Here is a 23,482-nt window from a genome sequence, read left to right on the forward strand (position 1 = left end):
TGACCACCACTGGCAGTCAGCAACCCAAATCCAGCCATGCACTACTGCTCCAGCACGGAGCAAAGATCATGGGGGAAGGTTGGGGGGAAGTCTGAGGGAGGGAGGGAATAAGTATGATGGAAATGGAGCCCTTTACACTCTGTTCCCTTCCCCAGTCCCCTTCCCAGGACACTCTCCCTCCACCCAGCACCTCTCCATTGCTGGGTGCTCTTTCCAAGCCTGGGAACAGAGGCTCGCAGCCTCCTCCAGAGGCAGCATTAACAGCAGGCTGTGGGTATCGGTACTGTACTCACCTCCCTGTTTGCTTTGCTCTTGCTGCACCTCTGGAAGAAGGACCATAGATAGATGGGTACTGCCAGCAGCTCTGAAGCCAGGACAGAGGTACCAGGGAAGGCTGGCAGTGGCTGCCAGACCCATAGGACCCGTTACTCCAGCACTGCAAGGGCTATGGTGTGCAGCAGGGAAACAGCCATGACACCACACTGCTGCTTCGGGACGTGTTGACCCTGATCTAACGGGCCACTACCTGATGCTGCAATATCAAGTGCTTGATCAGGGGCATAGGATCTTGCAAGGGAGGCGGGATGCTTTCAAACAGACTCTGGCAGTTTTGGAAACTTCAGTCTCCGGGTGAGGATCTGGCCCTGTTATTCTCACATTCACTTATTCCTCCTCCCTGGACCTGATCCTCTGCATGGAGCAGCATCTCAGGGCAGCTGCATCCCTCTCTTATTCCAGCCCTGTCTCCCAGCCAGGGAACAATGTGGGGAGAGAAGGTGTCTCTTTTTACAAAAAAGGGGAAAAGAAGGGTGCCCACTTTTGCCCCAGCATTGCTTGCTGCAAGAAGCGCAGTGAGGTGCTTGGCACCTGCAAAAATATGGGGCAATAAAATCACTGGGGTGAGCTTTCTGGAGACCTATCCCTGCCTATCCTATTGGGAGCCTGTGGGCCAGCATTCTCTCCCCTCCAGCCTTCCACAAAGATTAGGACCTTCTGAAAAATTGGGAGAATGAAGAGCAGGGAGCTGTTTCTCCAAGGTGCAGCCAGTCTCACCACCCTGGCCCCTCCAGATGGACCCCTAACCCCATAACCAGCTCCAGCCACATCAGGAGTGCACTGTGCACCTCTCAAAACACCCACACAGTATCAGAGAGGGATGCTATTGAACCTCCCCTACCCCTCCAAGGGTTGCAGTGAAGCCCAGCCCTTGCTTGACAGCTGCTGGGCTGGGTTCACCCTGCACCCCACTGCCCCATCCCAAAGGGACCCCCCGATTTTCCCTCGGAAAAGGATGCAGGCAGCACGCAGAGCCGCAGCCCGGCATCCTCGAGGCTCTGGTACCCTCTGCTGGCCCCGAGCATTTCTTGTGAATGAAGCTTCTAACGAAGCCTCTCCTGGTGTGTGTTTTTCAGCCTGAAGGTCACTTGCAGACGCCGCAGGAGCCTCTCCAGCACCTGCAGCAGCTTCACTCGCCTGCGATGCCCAACACTGCACCACCTTGGGAGGGCACAGAGTCCCCCACCAGCGCTCTCCTGCATGTGAGCTGGCCCCGACCTGCCAAGGGTAGGGACCTACCTGCACCTTGCCTTTGTGAGGATGCTTAGGAGAACCAATACTACTTCGCTAGAAATGAAAAAAACCTGCAGAGTTTGACAAGTACAAGGTCGCACAGCAAATGCAAAAGGGCGAGCGGCTGCACAAGTGCACCCCACTGCAGAGAGCCCAGGAGAGGCTCCCAGTGAGCAGAATATCCCTCCCCACGGCTGTCAGCACACAAGGTGGTAGAGGCTATGGGAAGGAGAGCATACAGCTCTTGGACATCGCCCTGCAGCTCCATCCTCACTTGGCACTGCTCTACCCCACGGGGGCAAGCAGGGGGCCCTGCCCACACCTCCAGCAAGGCTTTTCACGCAGCCCTTTTCACTGCGGGGTGAAGCGTTTACCTACCACAGCCCTTGTAGAGGGGAAGGAGGGATAACCAAAGAGCAGCTTTGAAGCAGGGAACAGCAGGTTGTATCCTTCGCTGCCACTGGAAGATGGAGAAGATGGCGGCAGCCTGCACAGTGACTGGGTAAGGTGCCTCCTACACCACTGAGCCCGACATGGCAGCCTGCACCAACAGGATCTATGCCTTAATAGACTGATCAAACCCTGAGCCAGAAATTAGTTTCTGCCTTCAGAGTTGCTGGTGCTGGCCACGGGGCTGCACCCTGCCTTGAGGCAAGTCCCCAGGGTGGGTGCTGGGCAGTGGGTACCCCAGGGCAAGCAGGAGGAATGCCTTTCCAACCAAAATCCTGCACCCTCTCTCCCTCCAGGCAGCCAAAGACCCTGGGCTACCAATATCAGCTTTTATTTTAATACAAACTAAAAGCTTTTGGAGTTCAAAGAAACACTGACATGACACAGTGACAGAGCACCCATGGGGAACCCCAACCACCCCAAACTCTATTTCAAGAGGGAGGCTCTGGGTTGTTTGGCTCCCCAAGGAAAAGCTTCTTCCAGGAGCAGGTACCGACCACACAGGGCTCTCTGTCCATACGCAGGCAGGCGTCAGGCAGCAGCAGTTCCCCCCATACATGGGACGGGGAGGTCACTTGATGCGGTAGAGGACTTTGCGTTGCATGCGGTGCTGGATCTCCCCCCGCCGCATCATCAGCTGCAGCACCTTGTAGATGGCATGTTCTGGGTATTTCTGGAAAAGGTGAGAGCAGGGGCAAATAAGCCAGCAGAAACCTCCAACCACCACTAAAGCCTTGCTGTGCCTCTCAGGAGGGAAGGAGCCCAGTAGCACCAGGCGCTGACGCTCCTTTCCCATTTCACTATTTCAGGTCTGACTGCAGCCAGTCTCACAAATAAAACAGTTCTGGTTTCAAGAGTAGGACCCCAAACTACCCCAACAGCCCCAAACCTCAGTGCTTGCCTCACTCCCCTTAAACTCTACAATCACACTGCCCACCACTCCCTACAAACAACTTCAAAAGCAAGTATGACCAAAAGGCTCTCCAGCCACCTCTTGGGGAATGGGTTTCACCCCTCAAGCAGCAGCCTGGGGTGCCTGGTTTCACAGCCCACCCCCTCCGCAAGGTCCCAGTCCCCCCGCAGTCCACCTGCCGCATGAAGTCCTGGACAATGCTGTGCTCCGACACCTGAGAGCCAATGGCAAAGCGGCGCTTGAGCTGCTTCTCAATGCGGGACAGCATCTCTTGGTCCTCCTGTGTCGTGAAGCCTTCTGCCCCTGGAAGGAGAGGCTGCGTGAGCTCTGCACTGCCCTGATATCACTCTCAAAGTGAGAGAGCCCGTCTCCCGTGTCTCCGACCAAACCTGCATGTCTTGGAGACTTTAGGGAACCCATAAGCAAACCCACCATCAAAGGTTGTGGAGCTTCAAAGATACAGCTGAATGCAGACTTGACTGCTGGAGCTTCCTTGAAACCCTTCATGCCACAGTCTCCCAAGGAAACATTGTCTCCACCCCCACAGGGAAAGAGGTTAGAGGACAAACAGGTTGGGGAACCACCTCCGGCACTGGACTCTGCCCTTGGGACCACCAGGGGCCAGACCATCCTTCCCTTGCCCAGCACGGTTAGAGATCCTCGGTGTCATTTGTCATTGCTCTCCCTGTGAGCCACAGCCCCACGGCCATGATAGCCTCGTGCTGCCACGGGCATCACTTTGTCTTTGCTCAGAAAGCAGGTCCAGCACCTGCCCGGGGGGTGCCTGGTAGCACCCCCTGCCCCTGCCAGCCCGGTCCCAGGAGGGGAGCTTGGCTCTCCTTGCCCTGAGCACCCAGGCCCAGCATGTCCCTCCTGCCCGAGCAGAGAGCATCTCCCCCTCACCTGACAGGCTGCCCGACATGGCCGCATCAAGTGTGGACACCTGGAAGAGCCGCAAGGCCTCCTCAACGTCCACCTCGGTGGCAAAGGGCTGAAGCTTCATCTTCCCCAGGGACTCAGCAATGCGCACAATGGCCTCCAGCTGCCTGCGGCCAAAGGAGATGTTCCCCGCTTTCTACTGTGGCTCCAAGGGGTCTTCTCCTTCCCCTTGACCCCTGACACCCCCACCTACACCACTCCAGGCACCTCCTGCCCCCCCCGTGGCACCTCTGTTGTTGCCCCATTCACAGAGGGCTCCCCCAAACCCCAGCACCCCACTAACCCCCTTTCCTGGGCTACCCCAGCAGCATAACCCCAACCCTGAGAGTTTTGGTGGGGTGAGGAGGGCAGGGCTGCTCACCGGATGGTGATGGGGATGCTCGAGCGGCGGTCGCTCTCCTGCTCGTGCTGGCGAGTGCCGCTCCGCATCAGGACGTAGCGGTTCTTCAGCTTCTCCGCCGCCGCTGCCGACAGCCGAGGGCCACACTTCCTGCACGAGGGGACAGGAGCTGGAGGCAGTGCCGCTGGGGAGGGTCCCCTGTGCACCCCTTGCTTCCTTGGGCCACGCTGCGGCACCACCATTGCAAGCTGCTCTTTCTTCCCTTTTTTCAAGGCAGGAGTTAAAAAAAGGTCACCCAGATCACAGAATCACGGAATCGTTTTGGTTGGAAAGGACCTTTAAGATCATCAAGTCCAGCCGTTAACCCAGCACTGCCAAGTCCACCACTAAACCATGTCCCTAAGCACCACATCTCATCTTTTAAAGACCTCCAGGGATGGTGACTCCACCACTTCCCTGGGCAGCCTGTTCCAATGCTTGACAACCCTTTCAGACAGAGCGCTTGCAAATCTCAGCTGCACGGTTTGCTTCTCACCACTGCCTCCCACCATGCAGCCCAGGCGCTGCTGAAAAGTCACGCCTCTCACTCACGTCCGACAGAAAGAGATGAGCTTCTTCAGCTTGTTCAGCTCGATCTCACCCTCCACAGCCTGGGTCTGTGTCAAGGCACTCACGTGTAAGGACATCACGTGCTTGGCCAGCGTCTAGAAGAGCAGAGGGCAGTCAGGAAGCTGGAAACCCCGCTGCCTCCCCCTCCCAAAAAATGAGGCACCACGAGTCCCAGCTGCACCCATGCACCCCAGCCCACCATGTCTCGCTCCTCGTTGTGCTCATCCTTGACGATGAAGATCATGTCAAATCGGGACAGGATGGTGGGCATAAAATCAATGTTCTCCTCGCCCTTGGTCTCGTCCCAGCGCCCGAAGACGGAGTTGGCAGCTGCCAGCACTGAGCAGCGGGAGTTGAGTGTGGTTGTGATTCCTGCCTGTGGTGGGAAGGAGAAAGGGATGGGGTCAAGACCACCTCCATGTCACAGCAGGGCTAGAAGGCTATTAACTCCTAGTGAAATGCCCAAAGCGGTTTGCATTTAAATAAAACCCCTTAAGTAGCACTCAACTGCTCTGTAATGGTTCCACAATGGAGAAGGGTCAGCACAGGAGCTACATGGGGCTGGACCCACATGTCCTTCTGGAGGATGACTGGCTTCAGCTGAGACTTGAGAGCTGAGTAACTTCATTTAAAACATCATGTCAAAGGCAAGTACACACAAGACACTATCACCAAGTTTGCAACCCAAGACAGAAACTGGGCGGCTGGGGCTGAGTCCTCCTGAGCAACCCCAGTGGCAAAGCATGGGTTTGCAGGTAGTAGGGCAAGAGTAACCAGCAAACAAAAGTTGTGGTGGGCATTCTGTTACCAGGGACTGAAGAGCTAAGGGGTGAGCCACAGCAACCAGGAGTGAGCAGAGGTGCTACAAAGAAAGGTTGAGCAGTGGAAATGCAGTTTCTGTAGGTCTTCTGAGGGTGTGCAGAGCAGTGGGACGGAAGAAAAAGAAGTGACACCAGGCTGTGACACAGAGATATCAGCAGAACTACTAAATCTAGAGGAGCAGAGGATAGGCAGAGCAGAGGGAGCTTGTCTCAGTCCTGCTGAAATTCAGGCTGCCTGAGGGAAGACAACCCAAAGTCTACAGGCAGGGCTGACCGGTCTCAGATCAGAGAAACCAGTAACTATCAAAACCACTGCCTGGACAAGCCACTCTAAGATGGGTGAAGGATGCATGACTGCTGGTTGATGGGCTGTTGGGGAAACCCAGCAGCAAGTCAGGCTCCTGCTCCAGGGTGACACACACCCACAGCTCACCTTAGCAATGGAGATGGTCTGCTGCTCCATGGCCTCGTGGATGGCCACACGGTCATCCTCCCGCATCTTCTCAACCAAGGTTGGAGAAATGAGGTGGTGAAAAAAACAAACAAACAAACAAAAAGTCACCATCAGTCACCTCCGTGGGACCTCAGCTACACACCCATTGATGCTGACCCCCGAGGTAAAGCTCTGCGAGGACCTCTGCTCAACAGTGCAGGACGTAACCAGAATTTCTCTGTAGCCCCATCCCCTGATCTTCCCCCAAAAGGAAGAAAGGCAGACTCAGGAGAGTCACCCTTTCTCCTGCAGCTCTGGGCTCTCCCAGGAGCAGCCGGCAGCCCAAGAGCTCTCTTCCCCACTCCCGTGCAGGCAGCCCCATGGGTACCTTGTCAAACTCATCGATGCACACCACTCCCCCATCCGCCAGCACCATGGCTCCTCCCTCCATGAAGAAGCTCCTGGAGGAAGGGTCGCGGATCACCGAGGCCGTCAAGCCAGCAGCACTGCTGCCTTTGCCCGAGGTATATACCTAGGACAAGGAAGGGGACAGCACATCAGCCACCACGGGACCCAGGAGGCCACCACTCCAGCTGGAGGACAGAGCACACCCGGCACTGCAAAATCCAGAGCTCCTGGACGAAATGCAAAGCCCTCCAGGAAGACCCCTCAGCACATGCCAAAAGCAGACCTGCTGGGTACAGAGCAAGACTATTGCATAATCCCGGGCCTCAGACGAAGCAGATGTGACACACCGGAGGGCTTTTGCAGACACACAAATACAGGTATTAAGTACAGAACAGGGAGTGATTCATTGTTTGGTGGGCTGCTGTATTAGCTTTGTTTTCCCCTCGAGTGAACAACACAGTCAGAAGCTGAGTTTAATGGAGACTACAAGAAAACACAGCTGAAAATATAATTTCATGCCTGGGCTCAGCCTGGAGGTCCGTGTCTGAGATGCAGTCAGCCTCACTTGTCCTGACCAGCCAGCTTCTCTGCTGATCAAGTCTCAACAATAAACAGCAGCACCACTCGTCTTTGGACATCTGCAAACACCCCGGCTCATATCATAACAAAAGGCATTATCTGCTTTCCCTTCCCTCCCTCGTCCCCTGTCCTGCACCCCATCTCTTCCAGCCTAGCACCAGAAACGGCAGTTCACACCTCTGCCAGCCGGTATAGCTATGGATGCACAGGCAGGTATCTGCTGTGACCACCGTCTGGTCTTCAGTGCTATGCAAGGAGCAGAAGGAAGAAAACAAGCTGCACTACAAGTGGGCATCTCAAACTACCTACCCCGATGGGCGAACACTTCTCAACAAACTTCAGCAGCTGGGACTTGGCCGTGCCAGGGTCACCCAGCATCAGTAAGTTGATGTCTCCTCTGCGGGTCAGTCCATCTGGGAGCCTGGAGTAACAGGGTGAGAAAAAGAGGGAGGAGTGATGGTGAGCCTTCACTTTGATAACCAAGCATTGCTGACAGGCGGCAGGTGGTTGGTAGCACCACCAGAAGACTGTACAAGGGCTTTAAGCTGTGAATGACACCCCTACCACCACCTTCTCTCCACCAGGCTGGCTTCTCCCCACCTCTTGCGAGAGCCTCCAAATAAGAGGCAGGCAATGGCCTTCTTGATGTCGGTGCTGCCGTAGATGGAGGGCGCGATGCTCTTGGCTACAGTCTCATAGATGTTGGGCATGGCAGCAAGGCGACGAAGCTCCTCTTCTTCTTGAGGGGTCACCGAACCAGCAAAGCTGTGTCCTGTACAGGGAATAGGAGAATGAAGCAACAGTGAACAAACAGATGTTTTAAAGTAAATGACACTACTCCCCTCACACCCACTACCACCAAAATCCCTTCTTGAATATCATGCCAAGTGCCACCAGGTGGGAAGGTGGAGAGGGCAGGTGTTTGCTATCCCAGCAAGGCTGGCAGGAAAAAGCAAGGATCTTGGGCAGAGCAGCTCTGGAGGAACCAGAGGCAGAATTAGTCAGAACCATGTTTTAAATACATAGCTCAGTTTTAACCGTCGACTTCAGTCCAGATCCTCAGGGATGGTTTAGCGGATTCCCACTAAGATCAATAAGACAAAAGCACTTGAGTACCCTGGAGGACTCAGGCTGAAGCCTCCTCATTTAATATCACTGAAAAAAGTCACACAGGACACCTGAATGTAGAGCATCGAGGGCAAGCCAGAGCCCTGGCCTGGCTTGAACCTTCTGCTGTATAAGCAGCAGAGAAGGGCCCAGGCTGTGATTTTGTACAGCAAGCTGAGGGACTGCCTTGTCCCCCTGAGGGACTCCGAGGGAGGGGGCTCTCCCAACACCAAGGTATCAACACAGACTACAAAGCAGCCATCACCTGAGCCCTCCACGTCCACCTGGATGCCCACCACACGGATATAAGCACTTCGGATGCCCACGCCCACGTTGTCACGGCTTCTGTTCTTGCTCTGGGCAGATTTCTTGATGGAGTAGATGCCCATGATAGTGACTCTGTTCCCTGGGACAACTTTGTCACACAGGTACCTAGGAGAAGGAAGGGGAAAGCAAAGGACAGTAGCAGGGAAAAGGATGGCACCAGCAACACCTGTGAGCCCTGCAGGGTGTGGGGGGGGACACACCGCGCTGGTACCTGTCGCAGTACAGCTGCAAGTGCCGGGGCATCTCCCCGTGTGGCACAGCATCTGGGGACTCCTGCAGCTTCAGGACCTGGAAGTCCACGCACTTGCACTTGTCTGGCATGATGAAATAAGGGTCCAGAGGGCACTTTGGGCGGCCAGCTTGTTCTCTGTGCAGAGAGATCAATCAGGGAAGGCTGCTGGCACTCAGAAGCCACCCCTGGGAGACCCCTGTAGAGCTGCCCCTCTGAGCGGTGCCCAGCAGGTGAGAAGGGCAGTCACACAGGGCCGAACCAAAGGCTCACCAAGCCCTGTGTCTTGTCTTCAACAGCTGCCAAAAGTGGGCAGGAGAACATGCCAAAGACAGGGTGATACTTGCCTGAGTATTCGCCCTGCCTCCCCCCTGCTAGCTGAAAGCAGGGAGGAAGGTAATTCATTAATTACACAGAAGGTAACAGCATAGACTCAGCAACATGGCAGGGCATTTTTCTTTATAACCTCACACACGAAGCAAATGTTAAGTGATTTCTGGTGAGAAAGCAATTAGCAATGTGACAAGGCTGCCATCAACCTCCCAGTCTCTCGAGACGTATCTGCCTTGCTAGACTACAAGCTCTCCGAGACAAGGAGCACTTCCACATCCCGCTGCTGCCTCAGTAAGTCACTACCGATGCGTGACTCCATGCAGGCAGGGACAGGGCTTTCAGGGAGAGTAACAGGAGGGTGCAGATACGCTCATGCAGTCAAGGATCAGGAGTGAGGCGCTGTACAGACCACATGCAATAACAATCCCCATCCCAAAGACCTCTCAAGCTGCATTAGAGATAAGGCGCAGAAAATAAATACTGGCAGGCAGGAGCTTGAAGACACAACCCACCATGATCGGTCAGTGCAAGAGCTGCCACAGTTACCTAATGCTCACGGTTTGCACACACGAAGAGCTGCAAAGGAGGATTTGAAGGTCAGTAGCAAAGTGTCCCTACAGAAGGCAACACAAAACAGCCCCCTGGGGAAGGGGAACACAGAAGCAAGCGGTTTGTTTGAAAAAGTTAAGAACTTAATAGGAAGTTAGGACAGCAGCTTAACGCAGCATTATGGGACAGCTGGAGGCAGGAATGAACCTTTAGGTACAACATGCAGAACACCCTAGAGATGAAAAGAACTCCCTGGACACGGTTGCTCAGCGCTGCTTGCAGCTCTGGTCATGCAGCGTCATGACCAGTGTGACCACAGACAGTTGGAGCTAAGACCTGCCAGCCACGGGTGCATGCAGGCACAAGGGCAACATGAAGGGAAGAGGCAGAGAGCAGCGCAGATGCTTCTGCCTTGTGCTACTGGGAGCTGCCTCGATACAGTGTGCACGGGATGGGGAGGGGGGCAGGAGGAGGGGACGCAGCCTTTTCTTCCCCACCAGCCCGCCGCACGCATCCCTGCGTCAGTCCTTACGTGTTGCATTTCCTGGGGAGAGCGTAACCCTCCAGGCCCGGGCGCACCGCAATGTTACTGATGGTGTTACGGCAGCTGCGGCACTGGATGGCTATTTTGGTGGCTTTGGCTCTCACGGGGGTTGCTGCAATTACGATCCCAGGAATCTTCACAAGGTGGGACATCTGGTCAGACTGAAAGGGACAAGGTGAAGGGAAGGTGAGAAAGCCATCACTGGAAGATGGATGGGAAACTGAAGATGTTAAAGAAACACGGTTCTTACTTAGCTACACTTCCCACATTCGTGAGACTAAGGTACCAGAACAAAAAAAAGCCTGTGCTTCTGGACAATGTCATTCTCTTGCTCTAGAGCAGTAGGGGAACGTTGCATGACTTAAGCCATGCTGACTTCAAAACAAAAGAGAAAAGGACAAAACACTCCATGCAGAACATCACTAGTAGCGATAACAGGGCAGCAATCAGTAATAACAGTCCTTTGCAGTCAGATTTAAATTGCAGAGTATCCCTGCTTGTAAATTAGTGTACAACCCCCGTCCTGAACTATGTGATCAAGTACCAAAAGCTCCCCTGCAATCACACCCACACACGAGCAAGCCCTGCCACTCACTGCTCAGCGTGGCAGCGGATTCACCTCACCTTCAGGCTGCGGATATTGGCTGCGTTGGCATCTGATCTCAGCATGACCTGGATGTCTTGGAGAGTTTCCTCTCCTGAAGGACGAGGACGGGTGACCTCATCTGCGACTTCTTTTGCTGCTTCTTCCAACTACAAATGTAACAACCAGGCTGTTATGGGTATATTACACCGTATCATCAGGGCTGCTCTCATGATGTGACAACGCCAGCGCGCCAGGTTGCCAACCTCCTCCATCCTTACCAGCTGCAGGTGCTCCGCTGGTTGCTTGTACAGATAGTCAGCAAGGTCTTCATCAAAGCTGGCCAAGTCTTCCATCTCCACCTCCACCCAGTACTGACTCAGGTTATAGTGCCGTTTCAGCTCATCCCTGGAAGGCAGTAAAGGTTTGCAGGGCAGAAAGCAGCAGTCACCCACAGCAACCTTATGACAAGCAGGGAGCACAGAAGGCAGGTTCTGCAGGGAGGCCTTGATTTGGAAAGCAAACGGGGAAAATCAGGAGAGTGCCAAGAGAAGCCTAGGGGGACCTGGGTAAACCTTTCACTCAAAACCACTCTGAAATGTGACATAAGACCAGGGACACCAGTGCTTGCAGTGACAATATAAGGTATAGCACTAATTGTTTACTAGAGTTACATGGCCAGATAGGCAATTAGAAAACTTCTATGCAGGATAACACCTATTATACCTAAAATATCATTTAAAAAAAGGAAGTAATAGCACAGCAGGCAACGTTCTCCTTAAAAAAGTCAAGGTGCATGAAATTCAGAGACGAAAGGTGAAAGAGTGTCATAGCCCTTGCATGATACATCTCCATGTTCTCTCACAGGTGTGTCTCCAAGCTGCACAGGCAAAGGGATGGCCAAGGGACCTTCACAGCCTCCGAAGGCGCACATGGACAGTGCTGTGCTGATCTTAATGGATACAGACAAAGCTCCAGACCAGAAAGCACTAGAACTTGAAGACAGGCCTTGAATTCCAGAACTAGGTGCAAGTTCAGCAGTGCAGATCCCTCTCTTGCTACCTCTGCCACTGTCTGGCTGCCTAAAAATTTGGGAGGACACCAGACCTCAGTTTTCCTATAAGGCTAAATGGGAACAACAATGTTTCTTATACTGACCAAGAGCTCTTTATGGTCTACGGGAAGAGAAACGCTGACGTGCTATAGTACGGCCGGGGTGTGCATAGCAGGAGGAAGGCTAACAGGAGACTGGATGTGCAAAGAGGAGTGAGTGGGTAAGGCCGCAGAAGGAGAAAAGGGGTCACAGCAGCACCTGTATTTGAAGGTGAAGCCCGTCCGGTCTGTGCCCACCCGGTACTGCCGCAGAAACTCCTTGAACCGCTTCTGCAGCTGGGACTTCCGCACCTGCCCCTCGTCCACCGACGCATCGCCCCCAAAACTGTCGCTGTAGTAAACACCAGGGTCGTCGAAGCCGGACATGGTGACTGCTGCTCCCCTGCGGGGGCGAGAGCGTGCGGTCAGCCCCAACCACCCCCCCCGCCCCCCCGACCCTCACCCGCACAAAACGCCCCACAGGATCCTCCCCCCAGCTGCACGGCGCCCCCGCCCCCAAACTGCCCCCGTCCCCCTCCTCCACCCCAAATGCCCCACGGGATGCCCCCCCATCCCGCCCCGCCCCGCCCCGCCCCGCTCCGCTCCGCTCCGCACCTCGCTGCCCGCGGAAAGCCGCCACCAACTTTTTCGCGGCAAAAACGGCGCGCGGCGGAAACCAAACCGCTGCACGGGGCGGGGCGCGCCGCCGCCGCCGCTCGCTCCGATTGGCCCGGCCGCAGCGCGCCGCCGCGGATTGGACCCCGGCCGCCCCCTCCCGCCCCGCCCCAAGAGGAAGCACGCGGCATCGCCTCAGCCGCCGATTGGCTGGGGCGCTCCGCCCCCTGTCGGCCGGGCGCAGTTTGGCGCGAAATCTGGGAGAGGCGGGGGGGGGTAGGCGAAATGGCGGTCGGGCGGGACCATTGTGGCGGTGCGGGGAGGGGGGAGCGGGTGAACCATTGCGAGCGGAAAGGAGGGGGAAGGAGCGCGTTAGTTGTCCTCAGGCGCCGGGAAGCGTGGGCGCCGAAAGCCAGGGGCGTGGCGGGGGAGTTGATTACCGAAAATAAAATAAATTAGTGCTGGAGGCTCCTTGGGGGCAGCGGGAGCTGTTTGCTGCAGGGCTTGGCGTGGTGGCAGGGCCTGAGTGGGGCGTCCCCGGGGCCGGGGCCGGGGCCGGGGCCGGGGCCGGGGCCGGGGCCGGGGCCGGGGCCGGGGCCGGGGCCTGGGCAGGCTGGCTGGCTGGCTGGCTGGCTGGCTGGCTGGCTGGCTGGCTGGCTGGCTGCTGAGGTGCAGCAGGCCCACGGGCACGAAGGGCAGAGCAGAGGAGAAGCCCACTGGATGGGGTGGGATGTACTGCGGGGAAATGGTGGGCGGGCGCTCTGGCCAGGGCCCCGCAGGGATGGCAGTAGCTGTGCAACAAGCCTGACAGCCCCCAGACAGGCTGCGGGTGCCTCAGGGTGTGTTCTGCGGGATGCTTTTCTCCTGACTAGTCGTGAATTTGGGGGGGGAGGCTGGTGGGTCATTGCACAAGCATTTTGGCTCTTCAGAAATGTGGTGGTGTGTGTCCTAAATGCAAACAGAGCTGGGAAGCGCCGTGTGTCGCAAGGGAGGTTTTAAAAGCAGCAGCTGGAAAGTGAAGACCATCACGTTGCAGAGAAACCAGATACAAAGATAGTAGATCTAGTACAAAGCAAAGCCTTAGTCTTCACCTCTGAAAACTTCTTTAGGCTCAGTCTGGAGTCTTTCAGTGTGCAATAGCACAAAGGCTGTGAGATACTGAAAGCACCACACCTCTTATGCCATGAGCAGGGAGGGGATGATGTCAGTCTGAATCCAGATTTCCTAAATTTGACGTCACAGTTAGGATCTCTCTGGGCAGTGGAGAGGGGCTGAGTGTGTCAGAGTGCATTTCTGAGCTCATGGGCATTTATTTGCATGTTTGGGATGTTTAGTTAGTCAGCATGGTTGAATGAACATAATGATTTAGTTGGGGTGAGTTAGAGGAACTGAATAGGTAAAACTTAATATCGATTTGAATGAATGAATAAGTTCTTGTATTTGAATAGCTATCAAGCCTCATATCCCTGCTTTTCAAACATCTAACTATCTTTTTTAAGAATTAACTATTTTTGCTACCAGGGGTTAGCGAATGGGTCCAAATAGAGAAGTATTAAAGGGGATTTGGGGAGCGCTACAGGGAAGATAAGAGCCTGAGCATAATGACAGCCCCTCTTTCCCACTGCTTATTCTCAGCAGGACCTGCCTTCTGATTCTTGCTCTTTGAGCAGGTTCAGTGCTGGTCATTAGAACAGATCGGTAAGAAAGTGTGTCTCTGGGATTAAGGTCACAGCCAGAACAGGCAGCATCACAGAGGCTTTCTCGTAGAAAGAGAGGAATGGACTCTGAGGTGATAGATAATGACCTTGTTGGTACCTGCTGTGCCATACCTGAACTGCCTCCTCTCCTGCAGTGACTCCTGTGTTAGAAGACCCTCTGAAGCAGAGAGGGCCTATGGCCGTAACAGTGGCTGGCCACAAAGCCAGACCTCCAGATCTGCCTCAGCAAAAGGGGCGGAAAGGAAGCTGTGTGCATGGGCTGCTCGGGCAGTGCTGTGTGTTTGGAGTGTCTTTAGCAATGCCATGCGTGTGCTGAGTCTTGGGAGTAAGTTGGGTTGGTTTGTTACTTAGGTGAGGGCATGCAGTTGCATGCTTGATGTCTCCCATTTAGCTGCCTCATGGGTTCAAAACCTAGTGTGCATTTCATTTCTGGGTGATGAAAACATACTTGCTTTCCTGATGCATGCTGAAGTTCTTGCAAAGGCAGTCTGGTAATGGAGCCCTTAGCTGGTAGTGGTCAGGGAGAGCTGTCCTGGTTTCGACCAGCTGAGGGTCCCGTCACCTTTTGCTTTTAATAGAATAGCGACCAGCTCTTACGTACGGCTTCCACCCCTTACAAAATACTTCGTACACTCACAGAATTTCATGACATTTCTAGAAATAGAGACCAATATGTAGCAGCTGAAGAAACCTGCCCCAGCTTGTAACAGGTTATTGTTAGCACTGAGTGGGAGCAGAGTCTGGCTCTGATGATAGCTCCCACTTTTGTCTGTTGTCGTGTCTGTGGAGGCAGCAGCTCCAAAAAACATAAAACTGTGAGGAAGAAAGACCCTTTCTTTTCCCCCAGGTAAGGCTTTAATAATAGGAAACACTAGGCCTGAAGACTTTACATTGAAGTTTATTATGTGTATAAATTATATAACCAGACAAGAGAATGACACTGTATCTTCAACAACCGTCTTCTGCTTTTTAAAAAAACAAAAATGATTGATTGGAAAAAGAATTAAGAAAGACCTACTAGTGTCATATAAAACAGGCAACCCACAGGAGCCATGTGGCTCCACAGAAAAAGTGATCACAGTATTATCTAGCAGTATAAAAAACTGAGCAAACAGAGCTCCGGGGAGCTTCACGCTTCTGAGGAGAGACAGATGTCAAAGCTGCATTGCTGATCCTGTAGGATTTTTGCAGGCACTCTGTAAAGCAATGACAATTCTTGGCCATTGTTTTTAGCCTTTTCTACCCTTAGCTTTTGGTGATAAAGTTAGTCTGTGAGAAGAGTTCATACCAAGCATGAGAGAGACTTTGCCTGAACCCCCTTACAGCACTCTCTTTGATTTCTGGGGAGAAAAGTCTTCTAGTATTAGTGGCAGAGCCAAGATCACAGTACCCAGTCAGGGGAATTTCTCTCACAAGGACTGGGAAAGGTGGATTAGTTCAGGGTGAGGGAAGGCACAAAGAGAAGGTGATGGTCCTGCTCTTTCACATGGCAAATAAGCCCACAGCAACTGTTGTGGCTAGGAAGCTGAGCGCCAGGATCCATCGCACCAGGGGACTGATGGGCATCATGTCTGTGTGTCTTCTGTTTGTCTTCTCACTTGCTTTCCCAGGCGCTGGACCTAGATCAAATAGGGAGGAAAAAAAAAGTGGGTGAGAACAGGTTGAGGCAAGAAGCTGCCAGTAGTCACACTTGCTCTACCCAGTGCTGGAGCAGACCCTGCTGGAGTTGTCAAGGGGAGAAGGAGGAAGCCCAGAGCCCAGTTGGGCTGGGGGAAACAGTGGCAGCAGGTTCTGCTCTCCAGGGTAGGTGAGGAAGGGAAGCAGCAGACTTGACCTGGGAATCACAAAGGCTCACAACCCCTCTGCCTGTATGTGACTACCAGCCTCTTCCCTTGTCTCCTTACAGGCTTATAAATGCACTGCTCACCTCCATCAAACCCCTGATGTGTGCAGAAGACAGTCAGATACTTAAGCCAGAATTTTAAAAGGCATTTTTTCCCCTGCGTCTCATTGGTTTAATTGGTTAGGCATCTAATGACCTTAAAGAGGTAGTCCTTAGCACTCCAGGCAAATAATTTTCCCAGTATAACTTCAGGATGGGATTCCTCATCCAACACCAAACTTTTCTGAAAATCCTACTTTTATGAGTGTATTGGGAAAGGAGAAGCAAAGTTTCACAGAGAACTTTTACTGCCTTTCCCAAAAAGTTGCTTTAAGCTTCATTGTCTAGAGATGCACAAGATGAGGTTTGCTTTTCATACTTTGCCACAGGAAAACTGTGGTTCAATCCAGTATGCACTGAAAAATCTCCCTTTTAGTTTCAGAATGGGTAGGTCATAAGGGCTTTTTTATTTGAATCACACATTATCAGGGAAACAACTCTCCTCTGTAAACTTCTGAGCCCACTCCTCACTCAGTCACAAGCCTGACTCCCTGAAAAGGGATTGCTTCGCTTGCAGCTGCTGCACCGCCTTTGCCCAGTTTGGGATCAGCGCTTGCCAGGAGATGGAAATTTTTCAGTTTTGCAAAGCTGATGGGCAGCTGTACATCCCCACTGCCCAGGTGGTTACATTTCACCATCCAGAACAATGCTCATTATAAACCCAGCACACTTTCAATAAATGTTTTCAGTAAATACTTCTGGAAGGCAGAAAAATGACCAGAGGGAGATTTAGCCCAAAAGGACAGGCCATTGGATAGGGCTGTGTGTCCAGAAGAACCTTCTGTCAGCATCACAGGACCACGGCTGATCTGCTGGGTTCGAAATTGCTGCCTTTGCTTCCCTGAACTGAAGGCCAGTTTTCCCTGTGGTTGAAACTCATGTGGCGAATGAACCTTATGCTTGTTAAAACCTAAGAGGAGGAGAGGAGAGTCTCTTCTTGTAAAGCTCCCTCTTTGACACTATCTCTGTAGAGGCCTGATGTGTCATCCTTGCTCTGTCATGTCTAGAAGAAGCTTTGCACACACCAGTGCCTCTCCTCGCGCTACCTAATGATGGCTGGAGGAGAGATGGGACAAGCACCTCATGCTCATTTCTCAGTGGCTTTTACAAACAAGAACAGAGGGAGGGAGGAGAACAAAACCACAAGGAGCAATGTTAAACGTCTGCCCTTAGAAGTGTCTTACCGTGCTCATATGATTTGTTAACGTTCCTTGTGCGAAGCTCTGCTTTTGGCTGCACAGGGTGACCGTTCTCCTGGCCCTTAGACACCAGTTCCTGCAGCGCCTCAAACACCTGAGAAGAGGGAATACTGTCTCATTATGTGGCCTCCTGTTCTTCTCTCACTGCACCCCTTGCTCCTGCCCCAGGCACTTTAGGAACTAGAGGAAGACACAAGCCTCCAGTCCAAGTCTCCTGGCACCTTTTGCATGGAACATAACCTGCCTGTGGGGTCAAAGGCATGTCTTTCAAACTCCTTGTTCACTTTACAGGTTCTCCCTGAAGCTTCCAGCTCAGGAGAAGGCTATTACCCATCTTCTGATGGGAAGGAAAGCAAGGTACCTGTGCATCTGGTCAGCATCCACAGAGGATCTGTGGAGCTGTACTATAGAGGTAGGACAGATAGGTGGTGATCCCCACTCCCAGTATAAGCCCTCATTCATATCTGCATAATGGCAATGGAAGAGCCTGAATTCAAACCCTGGGGGAGGGAGAAGAGCTTTACAGAGACCAGCCTTTTATTAGGCTCCCAGGATGGACAAGTGTAGCCATCCAACTCTGACTAGCTTGCCCTAATCCACAACTTCCCATAAGCTCCACAGCAGAAATACCGGCTTTGCCTTTCCCCTGTAGCTATTATCTTGTCTCAGAGAGGGTGTGGGCAGGCAGGGCTGGCTGGTTGTTACTCACCTGTATATTTAGCAGGAATGCTTTCTTGGCCTCCTCCAAGACTCTTTTCTTAGTGGCAAGATCCATCTCGAGGGCATTCATGCGGGATCGGTAGAGCTGCTTGAACTTGGTGGCATTGGAGACTCCATCAAAGGTGAAGAAAGCCAGCCCTTCTCCAGTGCTGGGCAGATGGAGGGCCTTTTGGGCAATTTTCTTCAGCACCTGCCCCCCAGACAGGTCTCCCAAATACCGAGTGTAGGCATGGGCCACCAGGAGCTCTGGGTGGTTCTTGCCTACGTAGTGGAGCCTCTCAACATATTTCTGAGTAGCCTCAGGACATGGGATCTCTTCCCTCCAGTTGCTGCCGTAGAAGTACTCCAAGTCTTCCTCCAGGGCAGCTTTCCGGTGCAGCTCCGCCGGAAAATACACAGGGGCATAAACTGGGTTGTCCTTGTTACGTTCAATCTCTTCCTCCAGAGCAGAGTAGATGAAGTACAAGGATGCTGTAACCAGCTGAAAGAGAAGGAAGAGGATAAGCTACAGATGCATCTGTCTGTCTTCTTCAGGTTTTGGGGACAGATCCTTCTAACAAAAAAGTTACTCATGGGCACACCCAGTATAAGTCATGCACATCTGTGATGTTGCAGGTTTCCCATGTGGAAAACAGAGTTGAAAGGTGCAGTGAGACACCTTTTAGCTCTTACCCTTACACTTGAGGCAGCATCAGGTAAGACCTAAGCCCTCTCCAGCAGATACTGGTCTTACCTGCCCTTGAAAGCTGCTGCCTTCACCTTCAAGTTAAAGGTCTTGCAGCTTGATGTAATGGAAACGGGAGCCCTGTTAAATTGTGCCTGGTCTATTCTCCTCATTCCCTCAGTCAACAGAGAGGGTATTCCCAAAGGTGTATTTCCTGGTGCATTGTTCAAATCTGAACGCTTCAAGATGTGGCTTCCCTTTGTGGGGCCTTGTAAGACAATGACACACCCTGTTTATTTTTCAACATATTCGTCCTGTTGGCATCCCACCATCCTGGAAACTGAGGCACCACTGCTCTCCTCATTCAGACTTGCAAGTGGGGTTGCCTCCTTGGTTGCCCCAAGGAGACAAGATAAAAGGGGGCTGGAAGCACAGCCTGCCTCTGAAAGATGCCTTTGTGAAGGAGCGCTGCAAGGCTGTGTGTTCTCCTCTCTATTTTGAAACCATTGTTATTGTTGTTTTTCCCAGCTTACACGATATTTTCTTCCATCTGCCAGCTTTCCCACGTGGCATAAGACAATCTAGCTGTGTTCTTTCCTTCCCCAGGCATTCTGTTTTCAGAGGCTGTATACATACTTACACCTACACCACCCCTTCCTTACACTGGAATCCCTTATCAGCAGCAAAGGGTAAAACATGAAGGTATTGCAGCACAGGTGAGTCAGGTTGGGGACGGGGCAGCGGGGAGGGATTACAATGCTGACGGGAGAGAAAGCAGTTTACTGCCCCACAAAGCAATCAGTTCTGCAGTAAAAGAGTTGCGTTCCAACTTTTCCCCACTGTGCCAGCAAACAGGACTTTGATAAGCACGGAGGTAGTGGCTTGGTTGTGGAAGCAAATACTCAGATTCTGGGGAGTCACATGTTGGGGCAGATATATAGGTTTGCCAAGAGAATAAACAAAAATAGATTTTTTTAAACAAGAACCTGTTGTCCAGCTTACTGGAAAAGAAACAAAACATAGGAACATTGCCTAACAAACTGAGAAAATATAACTTGACCGGTTGTTTTCAGAGTCAGGTAGTGATTTAATGGGCAACATGGCTTTTGAAGGCCGTCGTTACTTTTTTAAAACCCATGTCGCATCTCGCTCCCCCTGACAGCATCCCCCTGACAACATCTTCTAAGAAACTGAGCTGTATTCCTGAAGACCTGACTTTTCACATTATTGCCAGCCTGTCTCAAAGTTCACTGCCTAACCAATGCCGCATTTCTAACAGCAGGAAGTCAGCACCTGGGAATAAATTTACACTTGGCTAAGTATCCTGAATGCGACTTGACAGAAATAAGTAGTCTTTTTCCTACTTTTGTGGATTTATTTGCCAAGGAACAATTCAACAACAAAGTAATTAAACCACAGGTTGGATCACTGGCTGTTATTTGCAAGCCCATGCGTCACATCCTATAGCCTCCCAGGAATTTCTCGCCCAGGTGTGTGTTTTGTTTTTGCTCATGGCTTTGCTACGTGGCTCAGATCCCGGGAATCACGTATCTAACCAGGTTACGTGCAGACTAATATCTGCAAATGTTTCTCTTTTATCTTAAGGAAAGCAACAGGCTCCTACGTGTTAACAGCAGACATGGCTTGCTCAAACTCAGTCTGCCTTTGAGTTATTACTGTTCATGATCTCAGCTCTGGTGTAACCCAAGTGAGAACTGAAACACTGCAAAGTTCAGTGCCCGAGATGATCCCACATCCTCACTTTCTCACTATTCCATCATTATTTCTAGCTGTAGCTGCTTAGAGTGTTATAAATCTAGTATTCTCCCTCTTTTTGGCATTTCAGCCACTCAGGCGTCTGCACATAGTCATACCTCCATTAACTATCATTGCCAATAATTAACATGCAGGCATTTATGAAGAAAGAGAAGAGCAATTGCATTAATCCCATCAGCCTCTTCATCTTTTTATCCTGTTTCAGCTTGACTGCCCATCCCGATATGCACAGTCCTGCCCTGCCTTCTGCCAGAGGAACCGGTAAGATCTTAGGGTGCTGGAGTTTGATGGAGCACATGTTTTGCACAGGAGATGCTGATACCAGACAGCTGTAATGCAAAGCACCTCCTTGCGCGCGCCATCCCCCTCCTCCTCCTTCAGTCCCCGTGCAGCCCGTCTCATCTAGCAGTGTATTTGCTGGCAAGGAAATCCCATCCCCAAGCAATGCTGCTACCAAGTACCTTAAACTCGTGGAGCGACACCTGCCCCTTCTGGAAATTCTTCATGAATAGTGTGTTCTCTGCCTGCTCGTGCACCTCCTTGGTGGCTTCCTTCATCAGTTCTGACAGGTCCTTGGACATGCTGGGGAGGAGCAGCAAAACAGATGTCAGTGCTGTTGCTCTCCTCCAGCAAAATGTATCTATCTTAACTCTCTAGGAAAAAAGGGGGAGCCTGGGATCACAGGAAAAGGAGCAGAGCATTCCCGAGAGCCACGGATGGGAACAGGGGAGCACCAGCATCCCAAACGCTGTCCTGAGTGGGGAGGACTGACAGACTCCATCCAGAGGTGAAAGCAGGAGCATGCAGAGCAGAAACAGGAACAGCATGCTTAAAAGCCAGGGGAGAAACATAATACTCTTCTGGCAAAGAATTTCCCTCCCGTTCCTGTCCCGTGCTCACCTTTCAGAGCTGTGTGTCTGGGAAGTTTCCATGTTTTTCCACTTCGTTTCACTCCTCTGCTTCCCTGTTGTTTTTGTCTTGCTCGTGCTTTCCTCCTTCCCTTCTGCTCCCAGGACAGCGAAGCCTCTGAGCTGGGCAGCCCGGCTCCTGCATCCAGCTTTATACTGCCAGGCCACGTGAGCAGCCAAACCGCTGACCTCAGTGTGAGTACAAACTTCTTGCAACACAACTGCGCTTCCCTTCCCAGCATGGCTGTCACCCTCTCCTCGCCTGTGGCCCCAGGGGACCAGAGGAAGTCACCTGATGCATCTTAACAACTAAGCACAAACAAGGATGTCCAGCAACTTCTTCTTCAAAGGTGCCTGGCTCCGTAACCCTTTCAGCGCAGTGCCCATGGCACACAGAGCCCAAGTGCTGCAAGAGGTGCTCATTGTGCTGGGGGCAGCGGGGTTGGACAAGGAGGGGTGTATTTACAGGGCTAGTGCCTGGGGTGGGGTGGGCAGCCTCCTCTTCCTACACCCTAGCCTGTGCCCTGGCTGCACCCTGCTTGGGGAGCTAAGACAACACCCACCCTCATCTGCCCTAGAAGAACCCAGGTATAAATGTCTTATTTCCCATGACTGCGCACATCTTCAGAGAGTCTCTCAGGTAACACGGTTCTTGCTGGCCATGGGATGGGGACCTGAGCACTACAGGTTAGGAGCATACCTCCTTCATGGCAAGGAGCACAACAGGGACCCTGGGGTATGTACCAGTTGAGGGCACCAGGGGTAATCCAGCTGCTGCAGCACACACATGCACCAGTTCTGGTCTGCAAGCACCAGAAGTGCCCTTGCCCAGTGCTGGGCACTGGGGAATAAACCCTGTCTCTTTGCACAGAGCCAACACAGGTGTGCCTGCACCAATGCTCAGAGAAATCCTTTTCATGCTCCCTTGTGCATGAAAAAAATACTGTGATTTGTGTGGCAACTGGCCCCTGCTGTTACCACAGCTGTGTGCAGGGCGATTTAGGAGAATGGCACTCCATCTCCTAGATGCCCAGAAGGCTGGGGTAGCTGGTGGACTGAAAAGATGTGATACAAGACTTGGGGGAAACTGAGGAAGTCTGCAGAGGCTTTCAAAGGCAAATAATTTCTCTGATTTGGGAAAAGAGAGTTGGACAAGGTGCTTCTGCCAGTAGCTGGCTGCTCTGCTGTTTTGTCTGGTGAAGTAGTCAATGAGGCAGCCAACAGATGAAGTGGGGCCCTTCTTTTCCAACTGTAGCTGTGCTGGAAGCAGGGCTAGCCAGGACAGATGATGCACTGGCCAGCTGTACTTCAGAAAAGCACACATTTTGTGCTCAACCCAAAGAGCAGGGCACTTAAAGCCACCATTCCCCTGCTGCTGTGGGGGTGAGGAAGCCCCTGTGCTGCAGTTGTGTGCGGGGTGGTAGGGAAGCAGAGCCTGGGGAGGAGGGGGAAGGACCGTGGCATCATCTGTCCATCTGCCCCTCTCTCTGGTGAGTCCACTCTGGGGCTTTGCTGGTGGGTGCTGCCGTCCCAGCCGCATGCCTCGCATGTCTTCCTGTCGCTGCACCCACACCTGGCCACAGCTGGGTTTGGTGCTGTAGGTTAGAAAGATGTCCTGGGGGAAATACGCTTCCACACTTGTTTTTTGACTCGGGCAGACATCTGGCGTGCTGTGCAGCGCTACGGAAGGATTACTCAGCGCTTCCACCCTGACTCAGCCAGACTTTTCCTGTCTTGCTTTGTCTTTTAAAGCAACAGTGCATGCTAGCAAAAGCTGTCACGTTCCTCTCTTACCCCCATGCCATTGCAGACAACTTGCTGCTGGCTTGCTTGGTTTTCTGCAAGGTAAAATAAATGTATTGGGATGTGTGAATCTTTGAAGCAAGCACAACAAAGCCCCAAATATCTCCTGAGAGAGGGTTCCTGTGCAGAGCCCATGGGAGCACAGGGCTGCATGGCCAGTCCCTCCTGAAAACATTGATGCCATTTTGCCACAGGGGTGGCCTTGAAATGAGCATTTCCCTCTGGCATCACTCCTTAAATCTCATGTTTTCTGTCCTTTTCAGTGAGTTCTATTCTGACACGGGAAGCTGGAGCACAGATTGAACCTGTAGT

General features: G+C 52.6%; 2 protein-coding genes across 3 annotated transcripts; both read right to left on the reverse strand.

Annotated features, from left to right (window-relative positions):
- Positions 1-2,334: 2,334 nt before the first annotated feature.
- On the reverse strand, positions 2,335-12,504 carry MCM5 (minichromosome maintenance complex component 5). Of its 2 annotated transcripts, none has more exons than XM_068402255.1 (17): positions 12,441-12,504; positions 12,046-12,228; positions 11,015-11,141; positions 10,775-10,903; positions 10,139-10,311; positions 8,707-8,862; positions 8,434-8,600; positions 7,662-7,833; positions 7,371-7,482; positions 6,463-6,606; positions 6,075-6,140; positions 5,020-5,196; positions 4,803-4,915; positions 4,233-4,361; positions 3,836-3,978; positions 3,147-3,235; positions 2,335-2,692 (listed from the first exon to the last, which is right to left on the reverse strand). In XM_068402255.1, the coding sequence occupies exons 2-17, from the start codon at positions 12,210-12,212 to the stop codon at positions 2,591-2,593; spliced, it is 2,166 nt and encodes a 721-aa protein (XP_068258356.1). In that variant the 5' UTR covers positions 12,213-12,228; positions 12,441-12,504; the 3' UTR covers positions 2,335-2,590. The 2 variants fall into 2 exon arrangements, with proteins under 2 accessions (XP_068258356.1, XP_068258354.1); XM_068402253.1 differs by having other exon boundaries at positions 3,108-3,235.
- Positions 12,505-15,038: 2,534 nt separating this feature from the next.
- On the reverse strand, positions 15,039-21,585 carry HMOX1 (heme oxygenase 1). Its single transcript, XM_068401478.1, has 5 exons — positions 21,360-21,585; positions 20,921-21,041; positions 18,009-18,500; positions 17,285-17,393; positions 15,039-15,777 (listed from the first exon to the last, which is right to left on the reverse strand). Exons 1-5 carry the CDS (start codon positions 21,389-21,391, stop codon positions 15,641-15,643), a joined length of 891 nt encoding a protein of 296 aa, XP_068257579.1. The 5' UTR covers positions 21,392-21,585; the 3' UTR covers positions 15,039-15,640.
- Positions 21,586-23,482: the final 1,897 nt, after the last annotated feature.

The sequence above is a fragment of the Nyctibius grandis genome, chromosome 5, assembly GCF_013368605.1.
Source record: "Nyctibius grandis isolate bNycGra1 chromosome 5, bNycGra1.pri, whole genome shotgun sequence".
Taxonomy (NCBI): domain Eukaryota; kingdom Metazoa; phylum Chordata; class Aves; order Nyctibiiformes; family Nyctibiidae; genus Nyctibius; species Nyctibius grandis.